We start from the raw sequence: 20687 nt of genomic DNA, 5'->3' as shown, positions 1-20687 counted from the left end.
GACAGACAGACAACAAAACAAAACTGCATTTAGGCAATAAACATCACAGCCCCTGCCCATCACAAAGTATTTTACTGATGATGAACAGTGGGTAGACGTGAAGCATAGTCGCCGGCACAAGTGATCACAGCAGGCAGTTTGTACAAACCCAGCTCCCACAAACAATAACCAGGTTTTGATGGATACCATACGATCTTTGACATCCTCATAAAAGAGCAAACTCAACACCAATTTAATATCTCAGCTATGAGCAGGCACCACCTTCAGTTCAGCGCTCTCTCAGCTTTCCAGCTCAGATCATTTTGTTCAAGTCTCCAGAGAGAGACACGACTTATGATTCAGAAGGAAAAATAACCAGATGAACAGTGCAACACATACAGTGCCTTTTTATTATACAGGTGTGGGGAAATCCACTGTAGTTACCAGCTGCAGTAGAGCCCTTGCAAGAAAAAACGCAATAGGTATGTATTAGGATTGGAGTTAGGGTTTAGGGTTAGGTCTCTGACTATATCCTATCTTTGTCCCGCACCCTCCCCTGCCATCAGTCTGAAGAAGGGTCTCGACCTGAAACGTCACCCATTCCTTCTCTCCCGAGATGCTGCCTGACCCGCTGAGTTACTCCAGCATTTTGTGTCTACCTTCTATGTATTAAAATAAATCCCACTGGATGAATTTTAGGGAAGATATTTTTTTTTTTTTAGATTTAGAGATACAGCGCGGAAACAGGCCCTTCGGCCCACCGGGTCCGCGCCGCCCAGCGATCGCCGCACAGTAACACCATCCTACACACACTAGGGACAATTTTTACATTTAATTATCCCAGCCAATTAACCTACATACCCACATTGTTAACCTACACATTGCTGCAGCAGTACATTTAAATTAACTACAATTAAGTTAACACAGGCATCCCTGGGATTCGAACACCCGACTTACGGGCACCACTGCATATGGACGAGCTCCCACAACGTTGTTAAATTAAAATATGCCCAACCTAAGTACATACATTTGTTCCTGCGAAATGTCAGAACACGTTTCCTCTCTCAACCTTTAGTAATTGTTCTTTCTTGTCAGTCTTCTGTGCTTTGGATGCCAGTTATTACAATACTGCCGAGGTATGGTTATCATAGGGGGTGATTGTGGTTTATTTTCCAACTTACGGATAAAACTGACTTGCCCACCTCTGCACAGATGGAACCCTGATGTTACCTGGAGCGACCTGTACTATTCAATATACGCTATTGTCAAGTGGTGATTCTTGACAAAAATAACATCAGAGTATCATTCAGTACAGATGGAAACCATTAGGTACATGCTATGTATGCTATTTATTTGAAAACTTTAGACTTTAGAGATACAATGTAGAAACAGGCCCTTCGGTCCACCAAGTCCATGCCGACCAGTAATCAACCCACAAACGAAAAACTGTCCTACACACTAGGGACAATTTACAGACACCAATTAACCTACAAAACCTGCACGGTTTTGGAGTGTGGGAGGAAACAGAACAGGAGCACCCGCAGGAAACCCAGTTATATTGCCATTTACATGCCAAAGAATATGCACATGCCATCACTTTAACACAGTTCTTTCCAAAGAATTATTTTAAAAGTGGCTTCTTTGTTTTTGTACATCTAGTGTTCCAACTAAACAATTTACATTATGCCAAACTTTTTTTTTCTTCTTGAACTAAACAAATGCTTTTTCTATTCTCAATGAACTCAAGTCTATGATCATCATGCACATATTTTTAAGACCAAACGTCAGTAGCTACTGGAAATCTGAAATGAAAACAGTAAAATCTCAGTAGGTCAGATTGCAACTACGGAGATGAAAAACTGGCTTCTCTCTCTCCACAAAACCTTCCTGAGTAGTGAACCATACCGACACTGCTTTTATTTACTCAGTTTCATGCTTGGAAACCAAACATATGTCTGGCATCATTATTCATTGTTGCTCAATGTGGAAAATATGATGCATTTTCCTTTAAATGATGCATCAAAAAGATCAGGATCAAGATAATCATGAATAATAATTTTACATGAAACCTAGAGATTAAAATGTTTCAAGTTTATATAAGAAACTCAACCCAATGCAACTTTCAGGCCTGGAAGTCATTTGATGGAATATATCATTAATAAAGTGAGATTACCCTTTCTGTTCTTTAAGAAGTATAAATCCAATTAAAGTAAAGAGATTATCGTCTTCAATAATTTAGTGACAAAGGAAATCTGGTGAAAGCCTACAAACATCTGCATAAATCAGTAATTTCTGAATTATACACTCACTAAAGAGTAACACTAGGAATTTATCAGATTAATTTAAAACACTTCTCAAAATTAAAATTTCCACTTATTATTGAATTGACGTATGTCTGAACTATATGACTGCATGACGTTTTCTAAAGATCCTACAAAAAGTACAAGCTATATGCTTTAGACTCGCGGCAGAATACCCACACTACACCACGCTTAACATGAATCTTAAAATACTTTGGCACACCACATACACTCTCAACGCTATTGTCTGAAGAAGGGTCTCGACCCGAAACGTCACCCATTCCTTCTCTCCCGAGATGCTGCCTGACCTGCTGAGTTACTCCAGCATTTTGTGAATAAATCGATTTGTACCAGCATCTGCAGTTATTTTCTTACACTCTCAACGCAAGTGGATTTAGAGAGATCAGATCCAATGCTAACAGTGTAGGCTCACACCATCCAATAAGATATGAGTGCAGTCAATTCCTATCATTGTCACTTTTATTCATAGAGATGTGAGAATGAGTAGGAAATAATAAAAGACCATGTTCCAGTATAGTGAGATTTCCTTCAGAAAACCAGGCTGGGGCCAGTGTGCAGCACAGGAAACAGACACTTGGTTTTGAAACATGACAGAAGCCTAAAAACAGGAAACGGCCAGACACTCTCTCAAGTATTGCAGTGCTGATCTCTGACCTTACTCCATATACCCAATATTTCCTCAAAACCTTTGGTATCAAATATCAACCAACTTCATATTTACCATTAATACCTGATCCAGGATCAAGTACTGCCATCAGAAGGGTAAGAGAGTCATATTGTGCAGAAACAGGCCCTTCGGCCCAGCTTATCCATGCCGACCAAGATGCCCCATGTTCCAAATTTTTACCACCTTCTACACATTTTCCAATAACTCTTGGAAGGCCTGGTTCTAGTTTGAATGTGTCTGTAATATTGATATTGACAGTCAAAGTACTCTAACCATTGATTATATTGATGCTCATACTGGTATTAACAATGGTTGTCATTTGCAGGCTTGAGAGAAAATTTGTAGTTGGGATTGTTTATTTTTGTTGAGAGAGGTCACTGTTGCAGTTTGGGGAAACTATCACTTTCTACACATTATGTACAGATCAAGCCCTTCCAGATCAATGGGGATGAAAACAAAACCCTGCTCCTCGCCACCTTAGCACTGTGCTTGTTCTCAGTGGCAGAAGAACTTTGCCTATTGGATAGATGTGATTGTTTTAATTTCCAATGAGACCTTTCTGCCATCTTCCATGTGGATCTTTACAGCTGCCAGAAAACAAAATCCTCCTTCCAGTCCTCTCAATTCAGCCTCAAAGCCCAGTGGCGCAAGAACACAGGACAAGTTTAAAATTGTGCCGAATAATAAGGCAATTAACATCATCAGAGACCCACACCACCCTGCCCACACTCTCCTCTCACTGACCAAAGACCCACACCACCCTGGCCCACACTCTCCTCTCACTGACCAAAGACCCACACCACCCTGGCCCACACTCTCCTCTCACTGACCAAAGACCCACACCACCCTGGTCATGCTCTCCTCTCACTGACCAAAGACCCACACCACCCTGGCCCACACTCTCCTCTCACTGACCAAAGACCCACACCACCCTGGTCATGCTCTCCTCTCACTGACCAAAGACCCACACCACCCTGGTCATGCTCTCCTCTCACTGACCAAAGACCCACACCACTCTGGCCCACACTCTCCTCTCACTGACCAAAGACCCACACCACCCTGGCCCACACTCTCCTCTCACTGACCAAAGACCCACACCACCCTGGCCCACACTCTCCTCTCACTGAACAAAGACCCACACCACCCTGGTCACACTCTCATCTTGCTGCTACCATCGGGAAGAAGGAACAGGAGCCTGAAAACCGTGACCTACAGGTTCAAGAACAGCCTCCTTCCCAACAACCATTAGGCTCTTGAACCACCCTGCACAGCCCCACCTCAACTGTACTAAACCACTAGGCTATCTGTGGAGTTCTCTGCCACAGAAGGCAGTGGAGGACAATTCACTGGATGTTTTCAAGAGGAATTAGATTTAGCTCCTGGGGCGAACGGAATCAAGGGATATGGGGAGACAGCAGGAACGGGGTACTGATTTTGGATGATCAGCCATGATCACATTGAATGGTGGTGCTGGCTCGCAGGGCCGAATGGCCTACTCCTGCGCCTATTTTCTATGTTTCTATGGTTGTGCTATGTGTAATGCTATTTGTACTATCGTGGTATAGCTTACTTATAACAACTGATAATTTGTTATATATTTATTATGGTTGTGGTTTCATCTAATGTACCTGTAAAACTGCAGCAAGTAAGAATTTCATTGTTCCAATTCATGTCCAGGACATTGACAAATATACTTGACTCCTGAACACTTGCAAGGTTGGAGAGCCGTGCTAACAGTATTGACAAATAATTACTGAGTACCATTGTCTCTTGCCAATAACTTGGTGGAAGATAACTACTAGAAACCGGTTCACACCTATTAAATTAATGCACAGGGACTGTCATATAAAAGGTTTCATCTACCAATACTACTAAAATGTACCAGTTGGGCTTTCATTCATTTGATGAATGGTTGATCAAAGCTCCTGGAAAATCTAATACTGCACCGAATACAGACAGCCAAGTACAAGTTTATTTGTGCAAAATCACAAATCAGCAGATGCTTGAAATCTAAAATAAAAATATAAAATGTTGTAAACACTCAACAGGCCATGTAATGTATGTGGAGAGAGAAACAGAGTTAATGCCACAGGATAATGACTGTCCTTTGAAACAGTGCTGATGAAAGGTCATCGAGCTGAAAAGACAATCCAGTTTCTCACACTCTTTAATATGTCTGACCTGCTAAGTATTTACTGCAATTTCTGTTTTCTTTTAGGGTTATTAATATATCAGATTAGTTATCGTCATCACGCAAAGCATTTGATATCAACTAGCAATTGAATAATAGCTGGACAAAATTACTCTGCAAGAACAAAATAACATCTAACCTATTCATTCCTGGTAGGTTTCCCCAAAAGTAGCGAGCTCGGTGTGCAGCAGAGACATCGATGGCATCGATCATTACTGGGTTGCACTGGGGGAGAAGAGGAAAACACTTTATGTTGAAGCAAATACAGGTCGCAAAAGGTAGACCCAAAATGCTGGAGTAACTCAGCGGGTCAGGCAGCAACTCTGGAGAAGGAATGGATGACGTTTCGGGTCAAGACCCTTCTTCAGTCTGAAGAAGGGTCTCGACCCAAAACGTCACCCATTCCTTCTCCCCAGAGATGCTGCCTGACCCGCTGAGTTACTCCAGCATTTTGTGTCTACCTTCGATCTAAACCAGCATCTGTAGTTTTCTTTCCGATACAGGTTACAAAATGCTGGTGTTTTTTTTGGTTTTAATCTTTAGTTTTACAGAAACAGTGTGGACACAGGCCCTTCGGCCCACCCGTTCCGCACCGACCTGCGATCCCCATACATGAACACTATCCTACACACACTATGGACAATTTTTTACATTGAATCCAAGCCAATTAACCTATAAACCTGCACGTCTTTGGAATGTGGGAGGAAACTGAAGATCTCGGAGAAAACCCACGCAGGTCACGGGGAGAACGTACAAACTCCGTACAGACAGCACCCGTAGTCATGATCAAACCCGGGTCTCAGGCACTGTAAGGCAGTAGTTGTACCACTATGCCTCCTGTTCATACTATTAATTGGTAAATTCATTATTCACATTTTGCTGGTGTACTCTGATGAAAAATCTTGGTTGCGCTAATGTCTCAGTGGTTTTTGTTAAGTTTTGCAATAATAGCTAGAGATGGCGAAATGGCTGTTCAGACAAAAGAGAATTGACCTGAACCACTAACTCTGTCTCTTCACAGGAGCTGTCTGACCAACAGTGTCTGGAGAATTTTCTGGTTTCATCTCAGATTTCCAGCATCTTTTCCATGCCTCTGACAAAACCTTTTGCCATTTTTCATTTATTTTTGCCCTTGAGACAGAAGTAATTCAGTCAAAGGATTATCTGCAAGTTTTCTTCATTAATAAGAGAACTGCAAACAATGAGACAGAAGAGATTCACCAGGATGTTTCCTGGGCTTAAGTTATTGGACGGCACGGTGGCGCAGCGGTAGAGTTGCTGCCTTACAGTGAATGCAGCGCCGGAGACTCAGTTTCGATCCTGACTACGGGTGCTGTCTGTACGGAGTTTGTACTTTCTCCCCGTGACCTGCGTGGGTTTTCTCCGAGATCTTCGGTTTCCTCCCACACTCCAAAGACGTACAGGTATGTAGGTTAATTGGCTGGGCAAATGTAAAAATTGTCCCTGTGTAGGATAGTGTTAATGTGCGGGGATCACTGGGCGGCGCGGACTCGGTGGGCCGAAGGGCCTGTTTCCGCGCTGTATCTCTAAAAAAAAGGCTGGGACTTCTTTCTTTGTAGCGTAGGAGGCTGAGGGGTGACCTTTTTAAGGCATTCAAGATCATGAGGGGCTTGGATAAAGTAAATACTCACCATCTTTTTCCCAGGGTAAATGATTAAAAAACTGAAAGGGCATATACTTAAGGAAAAAAAACTGCAGACGCTGGTTTAAATCGAAGGTAGACACAAAATGCTGGAGTAATTCAACGGGTTAGGCAGCATCTCTGGAGAGGAGGAATGGGTGACGTTTCGGGTCGAGACCCTTCTTCAGACTGATGTCAGGGGAGGGGGCAGGACAAAGATAGGATGTAGTCGGAGACGGGAAGACCAGTGGGAGAACTGGGAAGGGGGAGGGGATAGAGAGGGAAAGCAGGGACTACCTGAAGTTATATACTTCATATGAATATGAAGGGCATATACTTAAGGTGAGAGAGGAGAGATGTAAGAGGGACCTCAGGGGTAACATTTTCTCTCTCAGGGCAGCCTGTATCTGGAATGAGCTGCCAGAGGAAGCTGCAGAAGCAGGTACAATGACCACTTTTAGAAGACATTTCGACAGATAGGAAGGGTTTAGAAGACCATGGGCCAAATGCAGGCAAATGGGGCAAGCCCAATATGGACAAGATGGGCCGAAGGACCTGTGTCTGTGTAGTACAGCTCTGTGGGTCTATGATAGACCACACAGTGTTGTAGTGAGATTCACACGATGAATGACATTGAGAAAAGGTCAAAAACAATATAACCCGACACATTCAGTTCCTACCTCCAAGAAACGTGAGATATCCCTTTTATCGTTGACACCCATGGCAACAACATTCTCAAATAACCAGAAGAACGGCCGGTCTTCCCACTCCTTTGGTCTGGTGTCATGAAGCAGTCGATAAAATTCAAAGAAAAGTCTCCCTGTGCCCTCTGCAATGAAACACAGAAAACCCACGATGATGAGCAACACATGTATGGACTTGTATTAATGCAAAATACATCATTCCACCCTTCATTAACACTTTTGTTTATACCAATCAGCATCAATGAGCACGAGATATTTGTAGAACATAGACTAGTACAACATAGGAACTGGTAGTTCAGCCCGCAATGTCTGTGCTGAACATGATGCCAAGTTCAAGTGATTTCCTCTGGCTGCGAGTGATTCCTCTATTCCCAGTTTATCCACATGCCTATCCAAGAGCCATTTAAATGCCACACACTTCGAATTTGGATCTTTTCCCGGGCTGGCAGACCTGTCCGCTGTATCTGCCTCCACCCCAGGCAGTGCCTCCACCCCAGGCAGTGCATTCCAGGCACCCATCACTCTCTGTCCCACACATCTAATTTAAACTTTGCCCATCTCACCTGTTTGGGGGAACCTCTGGGGGGGGATTCCAAGTGCGCCCTCATAATTCTGTCCGGATTAGAGGAGGTGCCAGACCACTAGTTGCCGTAACTAGTTGGTGGTGGACCTGTATATTATCAATAAGTATCTAACTCACCACGTACATTCATCATCAATCTGTTATGAATGGTTTTATTCTATAATATATCAGTAAGGGCAGCACGGTGGCGCAGTGGTAGAGCTACAGTCTCACAGCGCCAGAGACCCGGGTTCAATCCTGATTACGCGTGCTGTCTGTACGGAGTTTGTACGTTCTTCCCGTGACCTGCGTGTGTTTCCCCCGAGATCTTCGGTTTCCTCCCACACTCCAAAGACGTGCAGGTTTGTAGGTCAATTGGCTAGCTATAAAATGTAAAATTGTCGGTAGTGTGTGCCAGGTAGTGTTAATGTGCGGGGATCGCTGGTCGGTTGTCCAAGGGGTCTATTTCTGTGCTGTATCTCTAAATTAAACTAAACTAAAAAAAATGCTGATCTAATGAGAAAGTTAAAGGTGACAGGATGCATATTGTATTGGAACATGAACAGCAACTTGACAGGATCTCCAGCAAACCTATCATATCTCCAGTACCACGAAGCTATTCTGTCAGAGTGAGGCCACATGTAAATTGGAGAAACAGCACCTGATATTTCACTTGGGCAGTATGAACGTTAATTGCACTAATTTCAATTAATTCCTGCATTCCCTCTCTCCCAACTCGCCCTTCCCTGCCTGCCAGTCCCTCGGTTCACATCCTTGTTATCACACCTTCTCTGGCCAACAATGGGCCATTGTGGGCTCTACCCTTCCTCAGGTCATCTGTTGCCGGCCCTGATTCATTGTGGCCGTTTCTCGCCTCCAGTTTATTCCCCCCCGCTTTCAGTCTGAAGGAGGGTTCCGACCCGAAACATCACCTATTCTTTTTCTCCAGAGATGATGATGTAGGTTAATTAGCTGGGTAAATGTAAAAATTGTCCCTAGTGGGTGTAGGATAGTGTTAATGTACGGGGATCGCTGGGCGGCACGGACTTGGTGGGCCGAAAAGGCCTGTTTCCGGCTGTATATATATGATATGATATGATATGATATGATATGACCCGCTGAGTTACACCAGCGTTTTGTGTCTATCTTCAGTGAAAACCAGCATCTGCAGTTCCTTCCTACACAAGCTATTCTGTGCAGCAACCAGAACGTTTCTAGACAGCACCAGAGAGTTCTCCTGAAACTCAGCAGTGCAGATGCTCCTCGCCTTACGATGCTTTGACTTACGATATTTCGACTTTACGCTGGTGTAAAAGCGATACACGTTCATTAGAAACCGTACTTCGAATTTGGATCTTTTCCCGGGCTGGCAGACCTGTCCGCTGCTCGGACTGGCAGTGTCTCACGCGGTACGATACTCTCTGGTGATGCTGGACAAGGGCAGCGAGCCACAGCTCCCAGTCAGCTACGGTTGGGGGCTGTCACGCCCCTATGTTCAGTAGGTTAGGTGTATTACATGCGTTTTCGACTTACGATATTTATGATTTACGACGGGTTTATCGGAATGTAACCCCATCGTAAGTCGAGGGGCACCTGTGCTGGGTTTTGCCTGGTGGCTGGGGGTATTTAATGCTGAAATAGATCAGAAGGAGCGTATTTTTGTGATGGACAAAGTCTGGAAAAGGAAAAAGCATTCGAGTTTTTACCTGATGGTTCCAGGCAGTAAGATGGTGAGACACATGGAAAGAGTACAGACTGCTGAAAACCTTGGAGGTGCAGGCTCTCAGAACCGAAGCCTTGTAACACAGAGTGACGCAGCTGCGGAAGTTAAGGCTTCCAACACACACGAGTGAGAGAGAAAGGGAGACATCAGAAAATGGAGCAAAGAGAGACACAAAGAAAGGGAGCCATCTAGAAAAAGAGATAAAGGGAGAGAGTGATGAAAGCAGGCATCAAGGGTGAGTGAAGGCAGATCAAACATTATCCGGGAAGGGACATTTTTTAAAACAGATGGTTGTAAGATTCCAGGCCGAAGATAGACACAAAATAGCAGGTGTACATATCATAGGGAAAGTGGAATAAGATATAACAAAATTCAGAAGAACAAATGTACATAAATATCTAAGCAACAGCTCCAAACCACATACATTGTAAGGATTTACTCTGGTTGGAATTTATTTTTATATGACTATTTGTAAGGATTATTTTTCAGATGCATGCTTAGTAGAGGAAGAAGTAATTGAAAAATGCTTATGGAAGTAAGGTCAATTATGAATGATAACCTTATACATTTCATATTTGCGCTGTTAGTCAACAGTGGGTGATGTACTGATCCGATGGAGTTTCTGGATATGCCACGTTCATATAAACATTAGCAAATAAAAATTGAAGTGCACTGAAAATACTCTTGAATTTCAGCAAAACCACTTCTATTAAACGCAACAGTCCAGCAGGGCTGAGTTTGAACAATATTTGTTTGACAACAGTTTTGGACTATTATCGTGACACATGGGTATTAAAGGTCAAATTCTTGCTATCTTTTCTGTGCAATTATAGAACCGCATAATACAAATAACTGTACGCGCAAGCTCTCTGCAACACCTCATGCCTTTAAAAGGTAAACGATATTCAGTGTGGGCTGGGAAAAGAGAGGTGGTTCTTGAAGACAAACGTTATGACAAGATGCACCCCCTATCAGCAACTGTTACACAGAGATAACGGACAATGGGATTGGCTAAAATAGTGGCTAACAGATAAACCCTCCAAATCTTTTCATAATGGTTTGTACATTGCCTTTTAATGCCTAAGCACATCCCTCCAGGCCTCAAATGCACAATAGATTGCATTTACAATGTGTCCTATTGACCTGTGGTGAAGGAATCAAGGAAGATGCACAGCAGACGCACACAATCAGCCCATTGATCTGTGCTGAGCAATCCCAGTAGTGCTATTCCCTGCAACTTTTAAACCTTTTAATATTTAGTCAATTCCCTTTCTGCTCCAGCACCCCTCAGGAATTGCATTCCATTTATCTTTTGCCATCCTTCCACTCAAAATGCACCATTTTGCACTTCTTTGTATTGAAGTCCATCTGTCCATTCCACCAGCCCATTCCATAACGTCTTGACCACAATCTGCCACAGGCAATGATGGTCCAATTCTATACTGCCATCGTTGAGTCCGTCCTCACCTTCTCCATCATGGTCTGGTTTGGCTCAGCCACCAAGCACCACATCCGGAGACTGCAATGAATCATTCGATCAGCCGAGAAGGTTGTTGGCTGCAACCTTCCCCCCATTGACGAACTGTACACTGCAAGGGCCAGGAAGCGAGCGGGCAAGATCATCTCTGACCCCTCTCACCCTGGCCACAAACTCTTTGAAACACTTCCCTCTGGAAGGCGACTCCGGACTGTCAAAGCAGCCACAGCCAGACATAAAAACAGCTTTTGTCCACGAGTAGTAGCTCTACTCAACAACCAAAAATCTGTAGTCTCTTTTTGCTCTGGTTTATTTCACTCACATGTTTAAACTGTAATGATGTCATCTTAATGGTTTAATGTTTTATGCTTATTCCTAATTGTTTACTGTATGTTCGTGTTGTTACTTGCGAGCGGAGCACCAAGGCAGATTCCTTGTATGTGTACATACTTGGCCAATAAACTTATTCATTCATTCATTCATTCATTCATTCACCCTCTCGTTTCACTCTTGCCACCGAGAAGAAGGTACAGGAGTCTGAAAACCATGACCACCAGGTTCAGGAACAGCTTTTTTCCAACAACCAACATGCTCTTGAACACTACAAACACCAACTAAACTTCGAACTATGAACAATCTTGGTTGCGCTAGGAACTTAGCGTTTTTGTTATGTTTTGCAATAATATTTGGGATTTTATTCAATGAACTTTTTTTGTTTGTTTCACTATGTTATCTATGAGACCCGTTAACCTGCTGCAAGCCAGAATGTCATTGTTCCATATCAGTAAACATGACAATTAAACACGCTGGACTCTTGCCTTGAAATATACCTCCTCAACCTTTATCACACATTGAAACTTTGTGTAACACAAATGTTGACATTTTTCCCTGGGTATGAGGCTACTCCTTGGGTCTTCCCCCTCTGCACTAGATGGACAGGGACGAGGGACTGCCCGAGGCTGCGGGGTTTCCCCTAAGGGGTTTTATCCTTCATTCCTTCTGTGTATTTTCTTTTTAATAGATTTTTTAGATTTAAAGATACAGCGCGGAAACAGGCCCTTCAGCCCACCGAGTCCGCGCCGCCCAGCGATCCCCGCACATTAACACTATCCTACACACACTAGTGTACTGGGTGTATACACAGAGTGTATATACAGGTACATACACTTCTCTAAACTGATAATGATTGAAAAAGATACTGTGGATTATCGGCCTTAAAGATCCCGTGAAACCTGCCTGGCTACCAGACTTATTCTAACTGTATCCAGGCCACTACAAAAGAATTATTTTAATAGTTGCTGTGCTCCCAGGATATCACCACCATTTACCTCCTCTCAATTTAAAAAACAACTTACCATGTACGAATTGAAAACCGAAAATGCTGGAAATACATGCCCAGAAGGTCACTGAGCTGAAAGGTTTACTGGATTTCTCACTCCATAGATACTGCCTGATCCGTGAGTATTTTCAACATTGTCTGATTTTCTTTTAGATTTTTAGTGCCTGCTTTTTGTTTACTTTCACAGGGAAGTCAAACTCACCTGTCATTTCAAGAAAAGTCCCAACCCATTACCTCTACAGATGCTGCCTGACCCGCTGAGTTCCTCCAGCACTTTGGGTCTTGTTCTGGATTCCAGCACCTGCAGTTCCTTGTCTCCCTATCATTTCAGCTCGATTATTCCTACAGTTACCTGCGATCTGCCTACATATTTGCTCCTCTAATTCCAAATCCTACTCATATAAAATATCCTATCTCCCAAACACTTTACAATTTTCATTATGTGAAACTATTATATATTTTAAATATATATAATTTAATTGAGATAAATACTATTTAAAAGATTCTGTGGCCTGGAGTACAGCTAGGTGCCTGATGGTGGCAGTGGCAATCCACCTCCAGGGTGTATATAGACAGGGTATATACACAGGGTGTATACACAGGGTGTATACACAGGGTGTATACACAGGGTGTATATACTGGGTGTATATGCAAGGTGCATATACAGGGTGTATATACTGGGTGTATACACAGAGTGTATATACAGGTGCATACACTTCTCTAAACTGATAATGATTGAAAAAACAACCTCTGAACACTACCTTGACAAACTGACTTGTATTTCTTTTACAATGATAAACGGAGGTGGCACGGTGGCGCAGCTGTAGAGCTGCTGCCCCACAGTGCCAGGGACCAGGTTCAATCCAGACTGTGGGTGCTGTCCATACGGAGTTTGGCCCGCGTGGGTTTTCTCCGGGATCTCCGGTTTCCTCCCACACTCAAAAGATGAACAGGTTTGTAGGTTAATTGGCTCTCTATAATTGTAAATTGTCCCTCGTGGGTGTAGGATAGTGTGGGGGGATCGCTGGTCGGCGCAGACTCGGTGGGCCCAAGGATCTGTTTCCGCGCTGTTTCTCTAAACTAAACTAAAAGACTATGTTGACAATACAGGACTATTCTTTGGAGCACAGGCAGTTGGGATGTGGTCTAGCAGCGATGTATCTTAGTAGACAATCTTGAGGTTAATAGATATGATGAATGCAACTCCATGGTATATGGGCGTTCTCCGATTTATAACCATGGGTGAAAAACATCATTTTAATTATTAAAACAACGGGAAGGGAGCAGGAAATTGAAGAAAAAATATAACAAAAGCCTTCCCCCTGATATCAGTCTGAAGAAGGGTCTCGACCCGAAACATCACCCATTCCTTCTCTCCAGAGATGCTGCCTGTCCCGCTGAGTTACTCCAGCATTTTGTGTCTATCCACAGCAAAAACCATACTTCATTTTGGTTTCGTTTTTAGGCATCAAATTCATTCAACAGACATTGACAGGGTCTTGTTTTCTTAAAGCTTATCATACAAACAATGTTTGAAGATTAACCCGTCCACACTTGAGGAGTTTTCAAGAGAGAGTTAGATTTAGCTCTTAGGGCCAACGGAATCAAGGGATATGGGGGAAAAGCAGGAACGGGGTACTGATTGTGGATGATCAGCCATCTTCATATTGAATGGCGGTGATGCCTTGAAGGGCCGAATTTTCCATGTTTCTATAAGCATTGTACAACTTTGAGGCCCTGCGTGGTATTGGAAACTATTTGAATAGGAATTCTTGTTCCTATTTCCAAAGCCATGCTGCCAGTAGAGTCTTAAATCTGACAACGAATCAGAGATGGTTGCCACTTTTTCTGAGCCCTGTTGGAAATTTTGGGCCCGGCTAAAATAAGCCCTCTCATATTTTTAGCTTAGGAGACAAGATTACAGCATGGCTGAACTATCCGAAAGACATTACAATGTGGCCAGGAATGCAGCAAAATAATTCATTTAACATGAACTCAAATATGCTCTGTATCAATCATGCAAGCCAGTTCTCTCTGTCAGATTGGAGATACAAGGAACTGCAGATGCTGGCTTGCAAAAAAGACACAAAGTGTTGGAATAACTACTGAGTCACTCCAGCACTTAGCGTCTCTCTCAGCCACATTACTACATCATGCCACTTACTTGTACATTAAAAACACTACACTGTACACACACAGTCACATAATAATCAAATAAACAAAACTAAAATTCGCTGAAGTTAATAAATCTCTTTGTAACTACAGCGTACAATATAGAAGGCTGTCTCACTCTAAATGAACATACAATATTTTGTTTCTTTAAGTTGAGAATACTTCATATGTAATATAAGCATTGTTATTTTGAATAAAATGCAAGATATTTTTCCAACATTGCTCTTTAAGGCACATTTACAGAGTGCAGTTTCAGATGATCTATTTCCTGCAGTAATTCAATGAGCTACACTAAATAAATTAGTAGCACCCGTAAGAAATGGATCCCTGATTAAAGATAAGTAGTGGAGCCAGTTAATATAATGTCCGGGGAACAAAGCATAAGGTGTCTTGTGTAAAGTTCAGTGGGACAATATTCAGAACATCGATGAATAGAGAAGGGGAGAGGCAGGGAAATACAGTTGACAGGTAACAATAGATCAGTCAAGATCAAATGGCAGAGCAGACCCGATGGGCCGAATGGCCTAATGCTGGTCCCTTGTTTTATGATCTTTCTCCCAGTTAATTGCAGAGGCATAGTCATGTCGAAAGGAAGTAACTGGAGAAAAGATGAAGTGAAAATCACCTGGAAAAGATTACAATCAGAATACTGGAACTTAAGAATGACGTCTGAATTCACACGCTTCTGTTCACTTAGATTCATGCTTAGTATGTAAAGGACCAAGATGAAAGTTATAATATTAATGCCTAATATGCCCAGGACCAATTGGGGGCCAACTAGACATCAGTCTATGACGTGGAATAAATCATCCAGACTCTTGTGACAAGCAAGTTAATCGGATTAATATTTGTTTGAAGGCACAAAGTCGGAAAAAAGTTTAGAAAGTTAGAAACTGAAGAGACATACTTGTTGGTTTGACCTTGAAAAGATTATTCTTACCATATAAACCCTTTCTTGCAGGGTTCACAATAGAAAGATCGTTACATGGGCTGCCTCCAATCACCAGATCAAACGGACCCCACTCATGAATCTGAAATAAAAACATAGTCGATTCCATGTAAGATGCCCATCAAACTCTAACTTTGTTCTTTGAAAATAAGTAGCTGGGCCTCTTCTCATCATCTTGTGTGATGCACCACCCGTACTGTACACACAACATCTTCCACCCCAGTCCCTCCTCTCCCCTCTCCTGTCAAGCAGAAGATACAAAATCTTAAACGCACGTCCCGCCAGATTCAGGAACAGCTTCTTCCCCACTGTTATCAGACTAGTCAGTCGCTAAGGCATAGTCCCGATCTTCCAACCTACCTCATTGCCGACCTCATTGGACATTGTGACACTATAATGCTCTAACACGATACTCTTTGCGCTGTCTCTTGCACGTGGCTCTGACTTGATCTGCGCATATGTCGTTTGATTTGACAGGATGGCACGCAAACAAAGTTTTTCACTGTACCTCTGTACACGTACAAATAATAAACTGACACCTGGATCGGACTTGACTGGCTTTACCTTGCACTAAACGTTATTCCCTTTATCATGTATCTATACACTGTAAATGGCTAGATTGTAATCATGTATTGAGAATGGGGTTAGGAGGGAGAGATAGATCAGCCATGATTGAACAGCGGAGTAGGCTTGATGGGCCAAATGGCCTAATTCTGCTCCTATCACTTATGAACTGATGTTGTGATCATTTACCCTCTTTCCAGCTACAGAATTGTCCATAATAATTGGGCAGAAATAGCCAATTGACATTCCAAGAGAGATAGTCTTTACAACTGCAGCCGTGCTGGCTCTGTAGTTCCATCCCTTGGTGTTGCGATATTAATCAGTTTCTCTTACGTTCTGCCGGCTGATGTTCCTGATGTCGTGCACGTAGGTGATTCTTCCTTCATGCCGGACTGTTCCCACTGCAATCGAGTCTTCACATATTTCAGAGGCAACATATCTCTCAACTTTAAATCCCAAATCCCTTAAAACTAAATTTCCTGGGGGGAACAAAAGTAACATCGAAAAGTTGCTGTTAGGCACTGAAAATAAGAATGCAAACACAAACAATGATTAAAGCCAATGCACAAAGGTGCTTAATGGCATATAATTGTTCATGCAGTGCTCTTGGATGCTGTAAAACAAAGTAGTTTTTTACTTTTTGGAGGTCCAGGTATATACCGTAACAGTGCATACCATCGCAATAAAGCACTGGTAGGCACACAATGCTGGAGTAACTCAGCGGGTCACGCAGCATCTCGGGAGAGAAGGAATGGGTGATGTTTCGGGTTGACCCTCCAGCTCTACCTTCTTCTGAAGAAGGGTCTCGACCCACAACTTCACCCAATCTTTCTCTCCGGTGACTGCCTGTCCCGCTAAGTTACTCCAGCATTTTGTGTCTATCTTCGATATACATTGCTTGTCCCATATGTTGGTCAATGAAAAGAATAGTTGAGAGTAGAAATGAATGAATAACCTAACAATTTTACACTAAAGTATCTCAATCATACATCAGAGCACCACGGTGGCGCAGTAGTAGAGTTGCTGCCTTACAGCGAATGCAGCGCCGGAGACCCGGGTTCCATCCCGACTATGGGTGCTGTCTGTAAAGAGTTTGTACGTTCTCCCCATGACCTACGTGGATCTTCCGTTTCCTCCCACACTCCAAAGACATGCAGGTATGTAGGTTAATTGGCTTGGTAAATGTAAAAATTGTCCTTAGTGGGTGTAGGATAGTGTTAATACAAACGGGGATCGCTGGTCGGCGCGGACCTGGTGGGCCAAGGGCTTGTTTCCGCACTGTATCTCTAAACAATAGTCAATTGGCTCACAACTTCATTTTGTGCTTCATGCTTGTAATGCCAATTTAACAATTACTTGCATGGATTCAACTAACGGTTGGTGAGGTTGTTCAGTTAACGTTCAGCTGGGGTCTTCTTTTGTGGTGGAAACTATGTGTTCTAATTCCATAGTTTTAACAAAAATCACTTGGGATTATGTGGATTGGTTTAAAACCTCCATGCATGTCTTTGCATGGTTTTTGCAATCTTTACACCTACCGATTGGGAAAGTCTTTGAGCACATGTTCGTTCATAAATAATTTGCAAACTGTGTAATTATGAAATTAGGTGATATAATCACTAATATGCATTTTGATTCTCCAGACTGCAATATGATATTTACCTGTTGCGATCCCATCAAACAGCGACAGAACTTTGATTGGCTTTCTATTCTCAGCAGGTACGGCTGGGTAAATTTTAGGTGGATCCTGGAATAAAAAAATTGAGAGCAGTAATTTGTAGTTATTTGTACACAGATAAGGTTTATAACATGTTGCAATGTTGCACGTAAAAATTGGATTTAGTTTAGTATAGTTTAGAGATACAGCGCAGAAACTGGCCCTTCGGCCCACCGGGTCTGTGCCAACCAGTGATCCCCGCACATTAACTCTATCCTACACACACTGGGGACAATTCTTTTAAACATTTATCAAGCCAATTAACCTACAAACCTGTACGTCTTTGGAGTGTGGGAGGAAACCGAAGATCTTGGAGAAAACCCACGCAGGTCACAGGGAGAACGTACAAACTCCGTACAGTACAGCACCCGTAGCCAGGATGGAACCTGGGTCTCCGGCGCTGCAAGTGCTGTGAGGCAGCAACTCTACCGCTGCGCCACCGTGCCGCCCTAAAACTCTTTGCTGACTCTTCACCAAAAGTCACCAAAATGGCGGCACTGCCCTAGCAGCTGCCGCTCACCTGCGGTCCATTTGTCTTTGTGTTTTTGTTGGTTTTTTTGTCTTAATTGTAGTTGTGATGTGGTGTTTTTGTGTTTGTGTACTGTGTGTGTATGTGGGGGGGAGGGGGAAACTAACACTGTAAATATGTGTCCCTTCAGAACGGAGACCCGACCTTTGTTTTCTGGGCCGTGTCTCCGTTCCTGCTGCGGCCTACCATCGGCCCAACTCCTGGAGCTGTCGGCCTCCAGGGCTCTGGTTCGCAGAGCCCGCGGATCGGACTTACCACCACCGGAGCCGGCCGTCTTCGGAGGCTGCGGGAGCGGCTGCGACTCGCCTTAGGTTCGGGCCACGTGGATGCCGACATCGGGAGCTCCGGCAGCGGCAGCGTGTTCGCCCGCCCCGGATCGCGGGGCTTGGGTCGAGGACATTTCACCGTCCGGCGCGGCCTAGGATGGCCGCGGGATATTTCTCTGCTGGGCGGGGGCTTCAATGTCGGGAGCCACGACCGCCCCGACGTGCAACAACAGCGGCAGCGACAGGGACAGCGTGTTCGCCCGCCCCGGATCGGACTTATCATCAGCGGAGCCGGCCGTCTTTGGAGGCTGCGGGAGCGGCTGCGACGCGACGCGCCTTGGGCTTGGCCCGCTGTGGACCGTCCGTTGCGGCCTGCAACCACAACAACCTGACTGCGGGCGAGGACAGCGGGAGAAGGGAAAGACATTGTGGCCTTCAGTGAGGAGAGAGAGGACTGGAGGAGACTCACTGTGATGGATGTTTCTTTGATGGATGTTTCTTTTTTTTGTGTGTTTTTGGGGTTGGGTGGTTTGAGTGCCTGTTTGATGCTTTTATTGTTGGACTGTGTTTTTGGGGGTTTTTGGGGTGTGTGATTTGAATGCCTATTTAATGCTTTTATTGTTGGACTGTGTTTTGGGGGGTTTTTGGGGTTGGGTAATTTTGGGTGCCTGTTTAGTGCTTTTATTGTTGGACTGTGGGTGATTGAATTAACATTTTGTTCAAGATGGCCGCGCCGTTGTGTTTGGCTGCCTGCCACTGTATGTTTCTTTTTTTTTTCCTAGTCAGATGTGCAGCACTTTGGTCAACGTGGGTTGTTTTTAAATGTGCTATACAAATAAATTGACTTGACTTGACTTGACTCTTCTCTTGCCTGGGGGAAACCGTACAACTTACATATTCCTGCCCATTGTCGCTAGCAAAAAACTCTTGGAGTTTCATGGTCCAGTCTCCGCGTCTCCTCAGCACTCCGTAGTTTTCGTGCGGCAGGCACATGTAACATCGCCACGGGTCCTGGACCTTAGCTTCTTCAGATGCACCCGGACCCACCAAAATATCTATGCAGTCCACACAAAAGCACCTGGGAACATAGAAAATAGGTTGAGGAGCAGGCCATTCAGCCCTTCGAGCCAGCACCGCAATTCAATATGATCATCCACAATCAGTACCCCGTTCCCGCTTTCTCCCCATATCCCTTGATTCCATTAGACCTAAGAGCTAAATCTAACTCTCTCTTGGGACAGAAATGGAGAATGGATTGTAAAGGATGAGAGATGGCCAGTGAAATCATGTAACATTCTTGAAGAAGTAATTTAAGTAGGGATGAACACAAACTTCCAAAAAACGTTTGGTAAATTTGTTCACCTGAGAATGCTATTCAGATTCAGATTTGTTCACCTGCTATTGAAATTCAGATTCAGATGAATTTGTTGTCATATACACCAGGGTGCAATGTAATTCCTTGCTCACATGTGGTTCACAGAGTATGCAATGTACATACCGTAATGATAAATACATCAATAAATACAACGATTAGAGAAACCCATGGATAGGATTTTTTGGGGGACATTGGGCAAGAATTGATTCATCCACTTTCATAGCCGGGTATAAAGTGCAGTATAAATTTGTAAAACAATGTCACATTTCTCTGGTTCATACCGCTATTTTTGATAAAGTATTGAACAGGAAACATAATTACATTCCAAATTCCAAAGGCAACACAAATGATTTACTGTAACTGTAAAAGTCTGAAGAAGGGTCTCGACCCGAAACGTCACCCATTCCCCCTCTCCTAGATGCTGCCTGACCTGCTGAGTTACTCCAGGAATGGGTGACGTTTCAGGTCGAGACCCTTCTTTTTGTATCAGCATCTTGCAGTTATTTTCCT

General features: G+C 43.5%; 1 protein-coding gene across 1 annotated transcript in view; it reads right to left on the bottom strand.

The window, feature by feature from the left end:
- dnmt3bb.1 (DNA (cytosine-5-)-methyltransferase 3 beta, duplicate b.1) overlaps positions 1-20687 on the bottom strand; it is an 89434-nt gene that overhangs the window by 12302 nt on the left and 56445 nt on the right. The window contains exons 14-19 of the mRNA XM_078419164.1: positions 19697-19880; positions 17953-18037; positions 16624-16769; positions 15718-15808; positions 7481-7629; positions 5298-5383 (exon numbers count right to left, since the gene is read on the bottom strand). Coding sequence (XP_078275290.1) covers positions 5298-5383; positions 7481-7629; positions 15718-15808; positions 16624-16769; positions 17953-18037; positions 19697-19880 — 741 coding nt within the window. The remainder of the gene's footprint in view (positions 1-5297; positions 5384-7480; positions 7630-15717; positions 15809-16623; positions 16770-17952; positions 18038-19696; positions 19881-20687) is intronic.

The sequence above is a fragment of the Rhinoraja longicauda genome, chromosome 22, assembly GCF_053455715.1.
Source record: "Rhinoraja longicauda isolate Sanriku21f chromosome 22, sRhiLon1.1, whole genome shotgun sequence".
NCBI lineage: Eukaryota > Metazoa > Chordata > Chondrichthyes > Rajiformes > Arhynchobatidae > Rhinoraja > Rhinoraja longicauda.
Note: the sequence above shows the minus strand (reverse complement) of the source record. Positions and strands in the feature narration are given on the sequence as shown.